The following is an 18627-nucleotide window of genomic DNA, read 5'->3' as shown; positions in this document are numbered from 1 at the left end:
TTCCAGTATCCACACATCTCGGAATATAACTTATGCTTTTCTATAAGGAAAGCTAGATGATATAATTAAATCTGTGCTGAATACATACACCTTTTCAACCTGTTGTGGGAAAAGTGTATTGTCATCTATAACGTGCAGTTTACCGAGTTCAGATATTCTGCAGAATAGAAGACATACTCAAAGGTATACTCCTTCTTGAAGCCAAATCTCCTCTGCTTTTTATATTTTATACTGCAGGAGTATTAGAATTACAATGTCCCAATTTTAACAGAATGGGTCTAAATTAAGGAAATGCTGTCACCTCAGCTTTCAATCAAGCTGAAAGCTGTTCTTCAACAGATAACCTGGATCCAGAGTAATAACTTCCGTTCAAATATGATCCTTTCCTTCCCTTTCCTCTTCTCAAGTCCATCTACCTCCTGGCTTCAATTCAGACAAAAAGCTCTCACTGGAGACTTATTCTGTCTGGAATGGGAGATTATATCTAAAAATAAAATGTGTATCTAAACACTTTCAGAATACCACATTAAGCCAGATACTTAAGTCTGCTATTGGGCTCTGGCCACTTTAGTTGCCATACTTTTCCTCCAATAACTAAAGCAATACTGTAGACCAGTTTTACTTACCTACCAATAAGATGATACAAATCTGTTTTCAAATTTCTCTTACTCCCTGGTTTCCTAAGAAATTAGACATCTCTTGCCCCATCCTAGATATCAGGAAGAAATTGCCCACGAAGCACTATTCCTACAGAAGAATGTTATGTTGTAGCTGCCCAATACGGTATTGATCTATTTTTGGTTCGTGGACTCAAGTTTCTCTTCCAGATACTAAAAAGCTACCTTTTAAATGACAGGATTCAATGAAACAGATATGATGTTCATACTATCAAACAGAACAGGTAATGATTATATACCAGAAATAATTTCTTTATCAGAACAGTTCAAGCTTTCAGTCTGATCAGCAGTATCTCATCTCCTATCATATTTTCATTCCTAGAAAAGACCAGTTCCTGAGCAAAACAAAGCCTGTGGTACTTCTTCAAAAATCTTTGCCTGCTTTTACATAGAATCTCTACATGGTATCCCACACATTCCATAATTTCAACTTTGCACACGAATTTTCTCCTTTCCTCCACTGTAAAAGATCATCACCTCTTTAAAAAAAAAAAAAAAAAAAACCAAAACAGGTTTCAGAGACTTAAAGAGGCTTTTATTCAAAGGCACCCCTAATCCTTAAACAGTACCATTTATCTGAACTTCTCTTCCCTGCAGGGAGATGTTGACTTTCTGTTCAAGAGAGCAGATTCATCCCTCAAGAAAGAGAGGTTGTAAATATCTGGAACAGAAACCTTACTGATTTTGGTTTGCCCTTGGTCACCAAACCCTTTCCTCAAAAATGAAAACACCCCATTACCCTTTAAGTTTGAAGAATAAATAGAAAGAAGAAGAATAATACAAAGTTTTCTTCCCTTTCAGGTGATTCAGGAAAGCAGAATAAATGCTTCCAAGTTTGTGTAAATTCCTAGATCTTCTACTCCTTGTTGCTTTAAGGTCCTCCCTGCACAGGACTCATTAATGAGTCCAGCATGGGTTTGAACATCAGTTTCATTCACACTTCTTCAATCTGTTCTGTCCCCACCATTCAAGGCATGGCGCAGAACTTATTCTTTGGAAACCAGTAATCTAGTCAATCAGTGCCCTGAATTTTACTCTCCAGTGTTTTTTGAGAATTATCAAAATCGCTATTGCCAAAAGGCCTTACAAGCAGTAACTAATCCATTTACAGAAGTCATCTTTGGTCAAGCCTGTGAAGCTGATCGCTGAAGAATAGGATCAGTAGAAAAAAAAAAAGAAATGCTTTAGCCTTTAAAAACTCACACATAGGGTTTTTTTGTGATGTCTCCTTGGGAAAGTCTTGCAAGTTGTTTATTTCAAAAGCGGCATTATAAACACAGAGTATGCTGATGCACTATGGATTAAACCCAGAATGCTTGTCAGTTCTGACTAAGGTAGTAGAAACTCTGAAATCAAAGTCAGACATTCCCAATTAAATATCTTCAGGCAAAACATAAGCTCAGTCAGCTTCTAGGAAAAAACTACCTAGAACTAATCACTAGGCATCAGAGAAAGTCAGTCAGCTCCTCAAACCACTGCAAGTTTTCCTGTACTCCACCTCCTTCTTTGTTTATTACTTATGAAGGACAACTGCTTACAAAGCAACCTTTCCAAAATCACGCATTTCTGACAGTCACAAAGAAATATAACTGGTAGAGTATCATCATGACAATGCCTCTACTTTCTGACTGAGTAATATTCCTTGGATTTTTCCTTCTATCTTATCCTATATATACAAGCTTATGCAACTTCCTCTTTAAATTCAGCTAGCTAGAAATTTTTGTTCAAGCACTCATCCTTACTTTAATTACAAAAGCTTTTCTTTCATTTACCTATAATTACACTGCTTGCTTCTTTTGACAGCTCTGTTGTCCCCTGACTTCCATATAAGATGTGTCCATTGGATCTATAGAAATATATATAAAGCACTATGGATGAGCTGATATGTAGTAGCCAGCTATGGGCACTCAAGCCACTTTAAACGCTCAGTGACTTTTAACAGAAAACAACTGTACTGTGGAGCCTTCCTGTAGGCAGTTCTGACAAGGGAATGCACGGGAATGTATTATTACTGTAACAATTTAAACAGCATTAAAAGTTTAAAATACTTTTCAAAATTACCGCCAAATGCAAGGAAAGCATTTAACACTCTTCTCAAATCCAAAACTCGCACCTTCCCCACAGGTTGACCATCTAGTCAAGTAATTATATGATACTTAAAAGATTATCTGTTTTTCATAAACTGACCAAGTCCACTAGTATTCATACTTAACATCGCTCTTGTTCTGCCAAAACTATACGCTCTTCTATACTATCACCAGCATGATAATATCTGATTTTTAAGGTATTCCACCATGCTAGAAGGTTTACACTGCCTACAAGACTGATAAAACAGTTGGATACCTGAAAACAGCATATAACCTACAGTAATATATACCATGTTATAAAGCCACTGTAACCATGACACAACTAATTTCTACTTTAGTTGTACCTTGTTGTCCTCCCACCAACCCACCTCTTCTTGGGGGAGGTCTGTCTTCTTTCTGAAATGCAAGCTTTTAAAAACCACTAACAAACTCTTCTAAGCTTACTCTGCACCAAATTTAAAATTTCTCACTTCATAACAAACTTAGAAAAGTTTTGTGTATTTTGTTCACCCAGAAGTTACCATAGATTTACATAATAATGAAAAAAATGGTACTCCTCTCTAGTGTCCTGCAAACTTGCCTCTATCTCCATTCCATCTGTAACTGTTAGGCTTCTGTGATTTTGTAACTGAGCTAAGATACTCTATTTTTTTCAAATGGATTTCTAGTTTTAATCACATACGAGTACTCCTCCTCCACCAGGTTTTACTATTCCCTCATCTAGTAAGGATTTCAGAAATACCTTGTTAACATGCTTGAGTTTTTCCAACCTTCAATTCTTTTAGATTTTGGTAGCAAATTTAATTCTTGTAACATGAGGTGGACTGAAAGTCTTTAGTTGTCTGTATTTTATAGTGCATTGCCACTGGAAATAAGAGTAATCCCTGATAAAGGAAGACAGACCTTGGAATTAATTAAATTTAGTCATCTCCTCCTTATAGCTTCATCCTTTTATGCAGTAAATAACATGACAGGAGCCATTTCCAATGACCATTTTTTAAACTCTGCTACCCATTTGCTACCAGCAAACATGTATTTTACTTCAGACAAGTCAATACATTCTTGGAAAATTCATAGCCTGTGTAGAAGGCTGTATTTCAGATATCTATACTTACAAATGCATGCTGTTGTAATACTCAATATTCTGTATTGCTCCTTTGCTTCTTTATTTTTATATCATCATATATTCCTTGCCTCCAAACAACACAAAGCCAACCTCACGATGGTTATGACTGTCTCTTCATCTAAATCATATTGAACCTTACCTAATCAAATAGTTTTGCAAATATCTCTTCATAAATACAATTTGACTGGATAATTTCTCAAAGCTGTTAAAAGACTCTCATATATTGGCTAGCCTAAAATTCTGCAAAACTACATTAAAAAACAATTAAACAGTTTAAAACCCTTCCATGGGTGTTTTCAAAATGCATTTGCAAGACAGTATTAGACCTGATGTATCAGCTCAGCAAGAAAAAACACACATGCTCATTCCACAAAGCCATTCATCTAATAAGCCTACAGAGCATCCTGCTCTTTTCAGAACTGTTACCAAAACCAGAAAGACAAACTCCCATAAAGCTGATGTTAAAGTAAGTACTTGTTTAGTTTTTTCTTAAATAATTCCACTTTAAGTAACTCAATTAACAATATGCCACTGTGAACTAAACTAAACTATTGGAAGAAATAAAGTTAGGTTTAACCAAACCCTAAAAATCTTGGTTTGCCGTTGTTTGCATCATACATGTCCTTTTAGAAGTCTAAACAGAACATAGTTAAGTGCATTAAAATCTTGTTGAGAACAAAAGTCGAATCATTCAAATCTTACTCTGTTCTTCCATTACTAGACTGGATCATTTCCCAATACAAATGTACAGGCTTTAAATATCTTATAATTTATTTGAAGACCATTTTCCACTCACGTCTATCCTAAATATTAATGTCTCAAGAAGCTAATAGAAATCTGATATCCACAGTAATACTCTAATCTCCATTTTTCTAGTTCACAGCCATTATGGAAATCTCAATAAAAGCTTATCTTTGCATACTTTCTACTTCATCATCATATTCTTGCTAGTCCCTATTCAAATCTCCTTCACCGCATGTCCCCATTTCTCTAATTACTAAAGTCCACATTCTCAAATATATCTTAACACAGTAATTAAAGCAATTAATTTAAAAATATAGTTGCTCTTAATCTCCAAAACAAGCAGATGCATAGAGGGAGCCTTTTGGAAAGATTATTATTTTACAGTGAACAGGTTTTTAAACAGACAAAAAGAAGGATATGAAAAAGTGGTTTTAGGTAGAAGGTTTTATAAGTGAAAGACTACTCCTGTAACACATATTATGAGAATATCTTCACTTAGGTATGAATGTTTTGAGCAATTCTTATGGCATTTATTTCATTAACTTTTACAGTATACAGCTATAGTTAAATATTGTAGCAATATTATAGCATGATACACTTCCTGGGTGCTTTCAAAAAGACATTAATTATGCAAAGTTTGAACTGTAACTTTATAATAGAGCTTAGACAGCTTTTTACTGTGAAGATCACAGGACAGGTTACAACCAGCAGCTTTGGAATGTGACTTTTCCACAATGAACTGACAGTGTAATACCAGAAGGTCTAAATGGCTCCAGAATTAAATATATATTTCAAATTCAGCCTCTGTAACAAGTAACACAGTACCTTGAAACAGAAGTTAAGAAGTAAATAAACTTTCCTCCCACCCACTAGTCAATTATTTTTAATATAGTTATATCCTACCCACCCACCCTTATATACTGATGAATTGCTTTACAAATACCAAGTAATTAACATTCCTACTTCCTCAGGCATGTTTTCTCTCCTTTTCAGCAATCTTTATGCAAAACAGATTACAATGATGCTAGTAATTTTTGCATCTATGCCCCTTCCAGAGCCTCTTTTCCCTCCCAGTGTAAGTGGCTTTAAAAACAGCCAATGTAAGCAACTTCACCTGAACAGAGGGAAAAATCAGACATATACAAGCTACCCCAGGCTTCTTTGTTTTGAGCTGATCTCTGCCTGCAAAGAGTTTAAATTCAAAGGGACTGCTTTTTTTTTTTTTTTTAAAAGACTAGGAATCCATGAAAAATGTTGGAAGGCTGAGGCCTATATTTATATAGATATTGCAATGGTGTTGACAGCTTTAAATAAAATAAATGGAACCAAATTTAATTTAGCATCATAACCTTGTTATCATGGCTTACAAATACACAGGTGAAGAATTTCCCAAGAGTCAAGAAACTGTTACCTAAGTTCTGCATAATATAGAAAGAAATCAATATAACTGAGACACACATACATGCATTAAGTCATTAGTTAACTGCCCTCATGGAATAATGCAGACAGTCAACAGTCAGTTTGACACATGCTGAACAGCACAATCTTATTAAGCTTCAAGTGAAAGGCTTCAAGTGAAAGGCAAAAGTTTAAGCCTTACATTTTAGGCCATTCATTCCAGTTCATGCACAAATCCATGTTGTTGAGGTGTAAATATGTGTCACCTGGCTGTAGAGAAGCCAAGAAAAACTCCATATCTTTTTTATTGATCTTTCTTCATGCCTCGAAAAGAAAATTATTTTTTCAAGTGGTAGTTTGACAGTAAACATTCAAAGCATGAAATATTCTTCAAACCTCAACAGCAGAGGACTATTTTTGTCAAACACAAAACACTCATTCCCAAATAACTAGAAAGAAATGTCATGCGTTCCTATACACAAAACGCACAACAGCGTTTCATATATCCTTCCACATATTTGCAGATTAGTAGCTACAAGGTTTTGACTTCATTTTCTTCCATTGGGCAATTTTTTAAACGGATTTTTTTTTCTAAATTTGATACATAATTTTGATAAGCAAAATTTACTTTTTTAAACAACATTTATCTTTTAACAGACTATCACATCTACTCCACAAGCTCTTTGTGCAGCACCTTGTACAAAAAAAGCTTCTAAGTTGTGCCAAAATACCAAGGAAACAATATTCCAGAACAAAGGAAACTGCTTTTTCAACCTTGCTAAAAACCCAGCACAAACATTTGATTCATTACCATTGTTGATCCTTTGTGATCAAGCCCAACCAGATCACAACTTACATCCTAATACCAAAGAAAGAAGATAAAAAAATAATGTCTACATAAGCACATCAGGGATATTTAAATCAAACAGTAAATCATGAGGAACACTGTGTATACTAAGTAGTACTGCAAACACTGCGGGCAATTAGATCTTGCAAACTGTGGTCTACACAAGCTGCAGTTCATGTAATGATGCCACTCCTGATTTTTAGCAGTTGAAGCCACATTATGAAAAGCAAAAAATACTTCCTATTACCAGTTCTTGTAATGTAAGTACAATAGTCGCTAGCAATTAAATTAAATCACTAGCAGGAAAAGCAGTTTTCAGATTGTGACATAGATCAGCTCATCCTCCCTCAGTCATCAGTACTCTATTAAGCTATTCATAGAATAAAAACTATCAGATTAAACTACGTTTAGCTTGCTGTGTCACATGAATATGTTCATGCTAATCACCACACAAAGGCATCTTGTGAGAAACTAGTCTTTATTTCTACATTGAAGCAGTTCATGATTAAATGCATCTTCAACACTGATAATTTACGTTATCCAAAATTATTTTCTCTCATTACCATCACTTCAGTCATATCCTAGAGTGTTAACAGTACATTACACTGCCTCCGCAAATAATACAACTGAACAATTATGACAGTGCAAACAATGGAGCTAGTGTTCTGTATGGGAAAACATAATATAGATCCATATGCATACTACAGAGTAACAACGTAATTTCTACACATCCTATGTATATCTGAATTCTAACTTTCAGCCAGCTCTGATTTCCAGTGCTTTCATATTCCTAGCTATTTTACAGTGTGAATCATTTACTTGGAATTCATCCATTCAGTGCATTTCTAGCAATTCTGTCTTTCAATAAAAGCTGATTCAATTAGAACAGACTTACAAGACCCATATGGTTTTATCAGTCACTGTATAAATGTGCAGAAAACTACCCCTTGAGGCAGTGTCCCTATTTAATCATTCCCTTAAAGGGAATGCCCTATTTTCCAGATGACATTTAAGAGATGAGGCCAGCAAGTCTCCTGAAGACAACTGGTACATTGCACAAGTCTGCCCTAAGAAGAAATGTCTGTATCAGGACCTTTAGAAAGCCCAAACTCATCTTCACAGATAGTTTTTAAAGCAGCCATGAAACGTTACTTTTCCAACAACCAGTTTTAAGTCTTCAACCTTTCACACACTGTTGTTAGAAATTCTTCCCAGTGTGCCACAAACCGTGGTTCACCGATGCTCAGCATAAGTGACAGATGTATTGAAAATATGCTGTTTGAGAGACATGTGGGTATCAACCAATTTATGTTTTCTACAGGACAATGTACTACATGTGAGCAGGGGTCAGGAAGCAAAATTTCCTTAACAGCATCCCCTGAGGAGGCAGTATTTGGGAGGCTGCAGAGAAGACAGTGGTTACAGTCTTTTAGACCCCTAGATCCTTGGGATTCATGGGGAAGTGACCTCTCCCAACTTCCAATCCCACAAAGGGTTGGATCCTCCAGGCTGCTCCTCTGTCCCCTTCCTGTAGAAACTGTGATGCTTCTTGCACCTATGCAAAAAAACACACGCAAAACATGAGGTTCATACTGATGCAGCAGCACAGTTATTGTTGCACAAAACAGGGTGAATGCTTGGCACAGCTAGTTTTGTGACCAAACAAGAAGGAGCATGCTTCTAACCGATCTTATTCGTTCTGCACTGCGGGTGTGATCTTCCCAGAAGGTTGCAGCATTCTAGAAACTTCCTCCATTCAGAGCCAGACCCACAAAGATGTCCATCTTAAGTAGGGAAAAAGACTACACACTTTCCCTAAAGAATCAAGTCTCCATAATGCTCTTCAGAAAAGATTTATATTAATAGAAAAAAATGCCACAGTCACCAGCCCTCACCTTTTCTTTTTCCCTTCTTATTCAATTACAGAACTCATAGCTCATGACCCTAACCACAGAATTCAATGGTATCTGTAAGAAACAACTTTCCTTTCACTGAATGTGTCCAACCAACTTTTTTTTTTTCAGATTTTAGAGTTAGGAACTCTATTTTTAAAGTAAATTTTAAAACCCCCAATCATTCACACATTTTTTTCTACCAAGCACTGTCATTTGAACTGTGCAGTTCAGATAAAGTATATTCAAGCATTCTGGAAAAGTTTAAAGATAAGTCCCAAACTTCCAGTAACTTAGAGTAGGAAAATTTTCAGTTGTTCATTTTCTCCCCACCCCCACCTCCTAACAAGAAAAAACTTGTAGCAGACGTCAAGGTCATATTCATAGTCTTCAGTCTGACTTCTGATGGAAGGTTTGTCAGACAAAAGCCTACCAACAACATTCTGCAGCTGAACTCTCCAAGTTCAAGCCTGCTCTACATCAACGTACCACATACCAGTGGAATGCACTTCAGAGAATAGACAATCCTCAGGATCTCTGTCCTACTTAAACTAGAATAAGCTACTGCATGAAAGCATAAAAAAATGAACACTTAATATTTTGTTCCACTAGCCTACTTTGAAAGTATTTTGTAGCTGACTGTATCAGCCAACAAGACAAGACATCATTTGATACTCTGAGAAAGTTTTTTGCAAAGCATACTGTCCTAACCTGACTTTCAAGATGAAAAGTACAGACACTTCTATCAAGTTTTAAACACAAACACACATAGTGGACTGTCACAATAGTAAAGGAAAAGTTGTTATAAAAAGTCATAGGGCAAAAAATTCAACTTCTTATCACTCTACAAATGATACAAGAGCTTTCTTCTTACCAGCTAGACTTCTCTATTAACATACTTAATCTTACTGTCAGTATTTAAATCCCAGTAGCTTTAGTCCAGGACAGCCGATAATTTTCCCTAGAAAAGGCACAGTGAGCAAGAATACCACTGGTGGCACTAAAAACAAATATTCCACCAACAAAAGATGGCATTTCCACTAACAAAAAAAAAAAAGCTAAACACATCAAAACATGCACTACTTATGCCCTGAAGGAAAGTACTTAATCATGTAAATAGAAAGAAAGAAGTATATCCATTGTCAAACATGGAAAGAAAGCAAATACCAGATGGTCTAAAGGCTTCTTGGCTTCAGTCTCCACACAAAAGTTTAATTCCATATAACCAAACTAAACAAGGAGATAAGAGTACAAGTTAGAATAAGAAACAGACAGGGCTACCAGATGCTATATATGGCAGTCACCAGCATCTAATGAAATTCACCATTGGAAACAAGTTGTTTAAGGAACTACAGGAAGATGGAAAAAGTCATCAAGTACTGCAGAAGAAAAAAAGATTTTAAAAAAAGAGAAATCACAAGATGCGTAAAAAAAGTGCAGGAAGTAGTAGATGACTCAGCCTAACTCAAATTTCAGAAAGATGCTAGAACAAAATTATTTAACAATCAGGATCATTAAAGGATAAAGCAAATTGACTTGTCACAGTCTAGTTTCTCTCTTAAATGGACTCATTGTCCTATTGACTAGAAGAAAAGCAATACACATCCCAAGTCTTCACTTGCAGCACAATAAAGAAATACATTCTCCCACTCAAGCTAGACTAGGATTGGGACAAAGTTGCACAGTTCAAAATTAGGGTTTGTTTGTTTTTAATAATTCTCAACCACCAGCTGTAGATGCAGGATAGCATCTATAGTGAGCTTCTACAGATATACTATTTAATATTCTTAATCATGCTTTGGACAAAGGAATAAGGAATAGAACAGGCAAACAGCATCAAAAGGTGGTGAGAACTATTTGTCAAGACAATCCTGAGTTAAGATGACTCAAAAAATCAAAATTATGAGAGCCAAGAACGACAGAATAAAGCACCACAGGCCCCCACAACTGCATAAAAGAAGCCCTACTTAAGTAACAACGGGACACAAAACGACACCAGACTGTACTGATCAAGTCAAGTGAAAGGCATGGAGAAGCCAACAACATGATACTATTGCACAAAAGGAAAATCTTCATTCAGGGAAGTACCAACATCAGACAACATAATTTAGCAAGATTCTGAAAAGGCACAGTCCCACTAAACCTTACACTAGAAATGACTCTGCTGAAGGTATGTCCTCATTCTGGGCTAGTACTGTAAGAAACAGGTGGGGCAGTGGAAGAGTCAAGAATAAAGAATCATAATACAAACTGAAGAAAACTCATCTAGAAGAAAAGGCCACTGAAATTTTGTTTCTGTAAGAAAGAGAGAAAAGGGGTGAATGTGGAAACCATAACACAACAACCAAAGAACTACAAATATAGTGGGTAATTCACTGGGGATAGGGGGAGTATAAATCTTACTGAACAGAAAGGTTAGATATCTAGAAAAACGTCAAGGGCAAAAAGCACTATAAATAAACTGTCTAAAGGGGTTACAATCTCCTTCACTTGAGAGTTGTTAGAACAAAGATTATGTCAGCAGCTGCCCAGGTTTACTGAGTTCCTAGGACAACACGGATAAGCCAAATGAGACACGTGAGCCTTCTTAGAACCATCCCTATAATGAACCCAGAAGTATTCAAAGCTTTTACTGCTTTAGTAACTGTGGAAAGCAAATGCTAATCTATTTTGCTTGGCTTTGGTACAATTCAGCTGAACAAGCCATTCTTAACTGGCAGAACCTACCTCTGACCCTGCAGTGCCCATTAACAAAGTTGGCTTTCTAGAGAGTGTTTCTCCCAAATACATGATCAGATCCAAGATTTTGAAAACATAGGGCTAATAATTTTTTTTTTCCTGTTCAGCAGCTCTGACATCATTAGTTATCATAGGCAGGGAAGAGAGAAAGTTTACATAAAGTGATACATTTCTTTCTGCTCATCTTTGGTTTTTTAATTACATGAGGTATATACACATAGACTGCCAAGTCACAATGACAGCTACCTAAATTCCTGGCCAAAGATGACCATTGATATAACTATTTTCAATATGACACAAAAAACCCCAACTAAAGTAGTTTAAATCAACTATCAAAGACAGATCAAACAGGCCCTACCAGGTCTTAGCCCAATATCAAATTAAATATTGTTTGTCTTGTTCTGGGGAGACGGTATTAAAAAAGAAAAGGAAAGGGAAAAAAAAATAAAGCTCAAACTATAACAGACATCAAGAAAGAGTTACAGAAAAATCACAAAACAAACATCAAACCAAAAATACCAAGCTCATGCTTAAAAAAAAAAACCCAACACATTTTTCCATAAACTGTTTAGAATAATGAATAAAATATCTGCCAGATTCAAATCTACAAAGATTCATCAACAGAATTAACTTAAAAAAACCTCAAAATACAACGAAAGAAACCCAAAACCAACTACTTACGTAGTCTTTCTAAAATACAAGATGTACCTTCTTTTGATTGGCTGCCCATTGCATTCTCTATTGCCCATACATCAACAGCATCTAACACAGCCAACGCAATCATTAAAAATTATTGTTTCATATGGAAAAAACAAAACCTCATATTCCAAACATTACTTTTAAAACCTCTTTTGAAACATAAGACTGGAAGTCCAGAATGACTGGATTACATGATGGCTACCTACAGAGCAAAAGAGAACAATTTATTCATGCTGCTCTTCATAATTTAAGATAAAACATAAAACTTGTAATACAGAGCTTGGTAAAATATGGATTATATACGACTTTTCCACTCACTTCATTCCTGCAAATATTTCCTTCTCCAAACTACCACAAGTAACGAACAGCTCTTCAGTCTGTTAAGCTTGATTCAGTCATGTATTTGTAAAATCAGCATGACAGGCGGTTCTTCCTCTTTTTCTCCTTCACAACCTTCCCCCTGACACACGCATGCGCATGTGCGCACACAGAGGCTGCATACTGGAAGGCAGAAGAGAGAGTCCTTAACAAGCTGTTGTAAAACAGACATGTTAAACCAGATATACAAGATAAGTACCAACCCTCTGTCCTGAGCAGTACTGCATTTCAACAGAAATACAAATACCAGATTTAGTTAAATGTAACTGATTTGTGCTTATAAACATCCAGATGGTACATGACTAAACAAATTGCACATATTTTCTGAAGAAAAATGACCTTGATATCCAAGCTAAAAAATGAAACATTTTATTTATGCTTCTCAAAGCATAAAACAAACTCATGACAGCTTCAAGTAGAGACCTGTATCTCATACTTAGGAGATTGTCAGACACGCTTAAAAAATACATGCACATATTGAATGGCCACACTCGCAGGCACGATCAGACCAAATATCAAGCAAACATACAAAGATGGCATCCCAGTTCCTTATACCTCACACTCTTCTGTCTGGTATGATTTAAAGTTGGCTTTCATACCTTAGGCTGAGAGAAAAGGAACAATTCAGTAACGGAGATCAATAGAGCATAGGACACGGAAGCCATGCCCCCATTCAGCTGGTTATATATGTCTCTACTTCAGCAGTACAGGATGTTAAGAGGTATAGATCCCAAATCCACAGAAATTCATCCTGACATGGGATGACTTTCATTCTTGCTATAAATTTCAGGGGCTATTTTATGTAAATGATATTGCATATAGCAGTTCACTCAACATGTGTATCAAAGAGGAATACCTAAACACCCTCCCTCCCCCCCAAAAAAAAAATTAAAACCCACCACTTCACAGAAGTCACTTTTACCTGTTTTATTTCCTTATTCTTCCTCCTTCTTTCCCCTTGCCAAAAGAAAAATACTTTGGGCTTGAATAGTGTGCACTAAGTCTCATAGATTCATAAGTATGATTAGGTTTTTACTGAATTCAAAGCAAGCAATGAAAGTAGTTTTAAAAAATAAAATTAAGTAAAACCATAACACGCATAAAGTAGTTACCTCTTTGTATAACAAACCTTCTATTATTAGCTAAGAGAATACTATTAATGAAAATACTCTTTGGAATTCTGCCCTTTTTCCTAATTTAAAAAAAAAAAAAAAAAAAAAAATCACACAATGCTATCTGTTCTAGAAAAGGGAAACTGATCATGTATCCCTGTCCACCTTTTTTCCTTTATTTACACAGCAGACCATCATGCCAAGTGTTTCAAAGTTTAAAAAGACAGATTTGCAGTTCCTCCTGTAGCTCTCACTACGCTCCCCTGGATGCTCATCCTTCACACTAAATGGAGAAGCAGTCTGTCATAGCACGCAAAAAAGAATGGGATTCTGCAACTAGAGACCCGACCACAATAAGCATGCATAAAAACCACATCAAGAAAAGCAAAGTGACAGGTAATTTTAAATCTAGATGCTGTCACTAACTGAGTAACTAGAGTGTTAATATGATCTGAGGAAGATGGAGCAGAGAGGTGATGAAGTAGTAAAGCAGTCTCCTAGAAGGCAGAGAACAGCAAATACACATCTTTAGAGAGAATGCTAGTCCTCTTGCATACTTCTTTCCAGCAACACCGGAACTCTTGATCTTCAGCTTTACAACACGTCTAAATTAGAATGATTGTGTTAGCTGGCAAGAAAAAAAAAAAACACCTACTGAAGGACAGACAAACTGGGAGCAAATCCTCTGTCCAAGGATCCAGCCCAGTTCTTGAAAGTCAGCCAGTACTGGTGTACTCCTGATTCAGACAGTGCCACGAAGAGCAAAAGGAAAGGAAGAAAGAAAAGGTAGTGTGCCCATAGAGGCAACTTTCTTTCGGCAAAGCAGTAATTATGAGAGTCAGACCAGATTCAGCAATGCCACTATAACCTCCCCAGGAGCCAAGTAATTCCCTTCTGGGTTTTCAGCATAACATCATCAGCACTGTTTTTACACTGATGCTGGTCTGGGATTTTTCAGTGTTCTAGCAATTACTTTACTTTTCTGTACAACATGAGTGACAGAGGGGGAATGATGATTTTCAAGTGTTTATGTCTCAACAAAACTTGAACAATTTCATGGGGCAAGGAAATCAAACCACTTACTTAGCCTAAAGACTCTTCCTCTTGCCAAACTGCAATGGCTTTTACAAACAATAGAGCTTCTCAAAGAGATCATACAATTTCTTTATAATGGAAACTATTAGGCAGCCTAAATATAGAATTTGTTACCAGTTCCCTCTGTAACACAGTATGATAGGGTTCTATTCAGCATTCCTTGCTCATGCTTCTAACGAACTTCATCACATTTGTCCAAGTAAGGATGGTTATTACAGCCCTAGGTTCCTTACATTTATACAATATCTTTCATCTAGAAAGATTTCAAAATGTTTTAAAGGTCATATACAGAAAATTACTATATTCAGTACAGTCTCCTATCAAGAGGAACATAGTAATTTCTCAGTACCCAAGCAACAATACTTTCTAACCCAAGTTGTTCTGTAAGAAAGCCATGTCTACAGGGAGAATTTAGATCTGCAGTGACATTACCAAACTGAAGTCTGGCAACGGTTCTACAGTAAAAGCGATTTCCAACTGGCAGATAGGTTTTAACATCTGACTCACAGCACATCTAACTGGCACCACACTGGGGCACTCCTCTAGTACTAACTCAAAGAAAAGAGTGCCACCTTGGGAATCAGTTACAGCACTTCCTGCAGCATCCAGGATTTCTCTCAGACATCTCCCATCCAAGCACAGCCCAGTTTAACCATCCAAGGTGATACTGCCATGGACAGAGTTAATTTAACTCCATGGGCCAATCTGCTTTGCAAATTCAGTCTAGAAGCATATTAAAATATAATCAAGAAGTCATAAGAATTATTTCCACTAATCTTAACAATTCCACCAGTTGTTAAAGATCATAATCCATGTCTAGCCTCTGGCATAAAAGATAATTATTTCAGAGAGAAGAAATTATTCAACAGTGAAAACACTCACAAAGCCAACCCCACACCTGAAAATATTTCTGTAAAATTAATTGTACATGATTAGTATAAAAAATACAACTGTTCTAATCAACTTTGCATCTGATTTCCAGTGGTCTTCAAAACCACTAAACTTGACTATGATTGCCTATTTTAACATCTGCAAATCTGGTCACATTTAGTGAATTTTAACATGCAGAAGCAGATATTAAACCATCCACCACAAAGAAACAGATTTCTCTGAACTAAAAACACAGTGCTTTACAGTGTGTCTTATAGACAAAGCTCTCATCAATAAAAAAATGCAGTAAGAAATTCTGAAGCAAGAACCACTACACACTAAGAACACTGCTGAGGCATCAACTAAATCTAACATTAAGCTTCAAGATGGAAGACAAAAAAAAAACCCAAAACATCATAGCATTATTATTTTGACCAACATTGATAAAAAACATTTTGTTATATAGGCAGTAGTAGCAAGTGTTTTAACAAGGCCCCAATTTGGTCTCTTGGACTCCAGCTCCTTTAAAAAAAAAAAGAAATCCACCCAAATGGCCTTTTGTGTCTCTTCGGCATCCTAATGATTCTTTCCATAGACAAAGGTCTACTTACCAGCTCAAATCTATTTCAGAACTGGGGCCTAAAACTGCCTGGCCTAAAACCTCAACCTGTATTTATCTCATGCCATGTGTAAATCCTGGACTTTGCAAACATGTGAAAATGCAACCCATTTAAACTTGTGGGAAAAAGAAACCCATAAACCTACTCAGCTACACATTGTTTCAGAGTTAAGTAGAGAAACAGAAATCAATGTGTCAACTAAAGCACTGCATACCAGATCACTGTGGGGGAGAAAGTGGAAATAAAAAAACCTCAAGACGACATTTTGTTGCTGAAATATTAAAAAATTATGAAATATTCAAGTGGGGAAAAAAGAAGGCAATGATAATATTGGTTTCACAGGACTATTTATTTTTTCCACACTTTTTTTTTTTTTTTTTTTTGGGTTTTGGGTTGGGTATTTTTAAGTTTTACTGCTTTTATCCAACTGAGTTTCCAATGCAACAAAACATAATTTTAAACTGACTTTGCCTATCAAACTGTCCGGAGGTTAAAGAGGCTTTGTTCGTGCTGTTTTAAAGACTGCGTTCATTATCTCAGCAGCATTATTTTGCTGAATATTACTGATATGTTCCTATCTATAGGCGATATAAACACAATGCCATTGTTACAACTGGATGCCACGCTGTATGTGACAGATCTAATTCCTCTCAGTGCATTTACCTCACTGATTTCCTTCGTTGAAAAAAAAAAAAGATTTAAAGAAATCAACTAGTATTCAAAACTGAAGTTATGAGAAGTCCTTTCAACACTCATTCGGGTTTTCAAAAGCCTAGGAAATCAACTCCGGGAATAAAGGTGAATCTTTTTTGTAGAGTAATTGGATCCAACCTTGCACTTACAATATCAAACATGTAACATTTGTTGCAAGTCGTATTGAGCACTGCTTTGACTGATACATAGAATTGCTGCTGTTGATAGGATAGCAACTTTTATTGCCACTTAAACTTCTCTTGCTGATGGGTTTAACTCATATGACAACTGTATGATAACTGCAACAAAGGATTCTTCAGCAGTATTCTCTTTGGTTAGCATGCAACGGCTACAAGCGCAGTCCTGTTGGTTTTACAAAAAGCCTCCGCTCCTCAAGCACGCACATTTAGGCCACAATACTGAAAAACACTGACAGACGCAGGAACCAGGTAATCCACCGCAAGCTTTCTGACGAGTGCCCAGAAACAAGGTCCTGCTGGGAAGTGACAGATATGCACGGTAGCACTTCAATACGGCGCAATTCAGCCAAGGGTTACTATCCTCCTCTAGGGCCCCCAGAAACCTGCACTGATGCTCTGTGATGAAAAGCGAATTAAACAAGTAATAGTAATTTTTAAAAGGGGGCTATTTATGAGGTAAAATTAAACTCATTTTTAAAATGAGTTTAAAAAGACAAAAAAAATTAAAGGGTGAGTGTGGTAACAGGCACGCCCCAGGGGACGGCTCTTCTTCGTGCGAGGGGCACGGCCTCTCTGGGGTTAGGCTGTGCAGGCAATTATGCCCTTCCTGTGTTTATTATTTCTGTTTCAACACACGCCGGCGCGCCGCTCCCCGCTTGGGTCACGTTTAGCGGGGAGCCCCGGCTCGGGGCTCCCCGGCAAACGTGATCCGGTTCCTGTCACAGCCGCCCTCCCTCCCGCCCCGGGGCGGCGGGAGGCCGCCCACCGGCTCCCCCCCGGCCCCCGCTTGCCCTCAGCCGCCGCCGGCGACCCACCGTGTGGAGGTGCCCTTCCTCACGTCGCACATCATGCACTTGAAGGCCTCGGCGCTGTTGCGGAAGGTGCAGACGCTGCAGTCCCAGTAGCCCTCGTCCGAGGAGGGTTTCGGCTGCCGCTTCGGCCTGCGGAGACACACGCGCGCCAGGGGCAGCACCGGTCGCGACGCCCTCACGCCACCGCCTCCCCCTCGGGGGCGCCCCGCCGGCCGCCATCGCCGCCGGCTCCGCGCACCCGGCCGCCGCGGAGAGGGCCCGGGGAGAGGAGAAGGCGCCGCCGCCACCGCCGCTGCCCCTACCTGGTCGGGCTCTTCTTGTCTCCCATGCCGGCTCCAGACGCGTCCCCCGGCCCGGCCCCGGCGCGGCCCTTTGTGTGTTTGTCAATAAGGAGGAGCGCGGGGGGTCTCTCGGCTCTAACGGGGACCCGGGGAGGAGGAGCCGCCGCCGCAACCTCCAGCTGTCGGGGAAACTCCTGCTGCCGCTGCTGCCGCCGCCGCCGCTGCCCCCTCCCCCCTCACGTGTCCCCCCACCGCCAACCAGCGGCCGCCCGCAGGCCGCGGCGCCCGGCGGGCCGCGCACGGCGGCAGGTTCGCAACCGCCGGCGGCTCGGGCGCTGCGAGCCGGGCGGCGGCGGG

The 18627-nt window shown here is 38.2% G+C and overlaps 1 protein-coding gene across 1 annotated transcript in view; it reads right to left on the bottom strand.

Moving 5' to 3' along the window:
• YAF2 (YY1 associated factor 2) overlaps positions 1-18606 on the bottom strand; it is a 34838-nt gene extending 16232 nt beyond the window's left edge. Inside the window, exons 1-2 of the mRNA XM_074903034.1 lie at positions 18292-18606; positions 17993-18118 (exon numbers count right to left, since the gene is read on the bottom strand). Of these exons, the coding sequence (XP_074759135.1) occupies positions 17993-18118; positions 18292-18317 (152 nt within the window). The 5' untranslated portion in view covers positions 18318-18606. The remainder of the gene's footprint in view (positions 1-17992; positions 18119-18291) is intronic.
• Positions 18607-18627: the final 21 nt, after the last annotated feature.

Source organism: Athene noctua, chromosome 3, assembly GCF_965140245.1.
Source record: "Athene noctua chromosome 3, bAthNoc1.hap1.1, whole genome shotgun sequence".
NCBI classification, from domain to species: domain Eukaryota; kingdom Metazoa; phylum Chordata; class Aves; order Strigiformes; family Strigidae; genus Athene; species Athene noctua.
The sequence above is the reverse complement of the archived record's forward strand: the minus strand, read 5'-3'. Positions and strand labels throughout refer to the sequence as shown.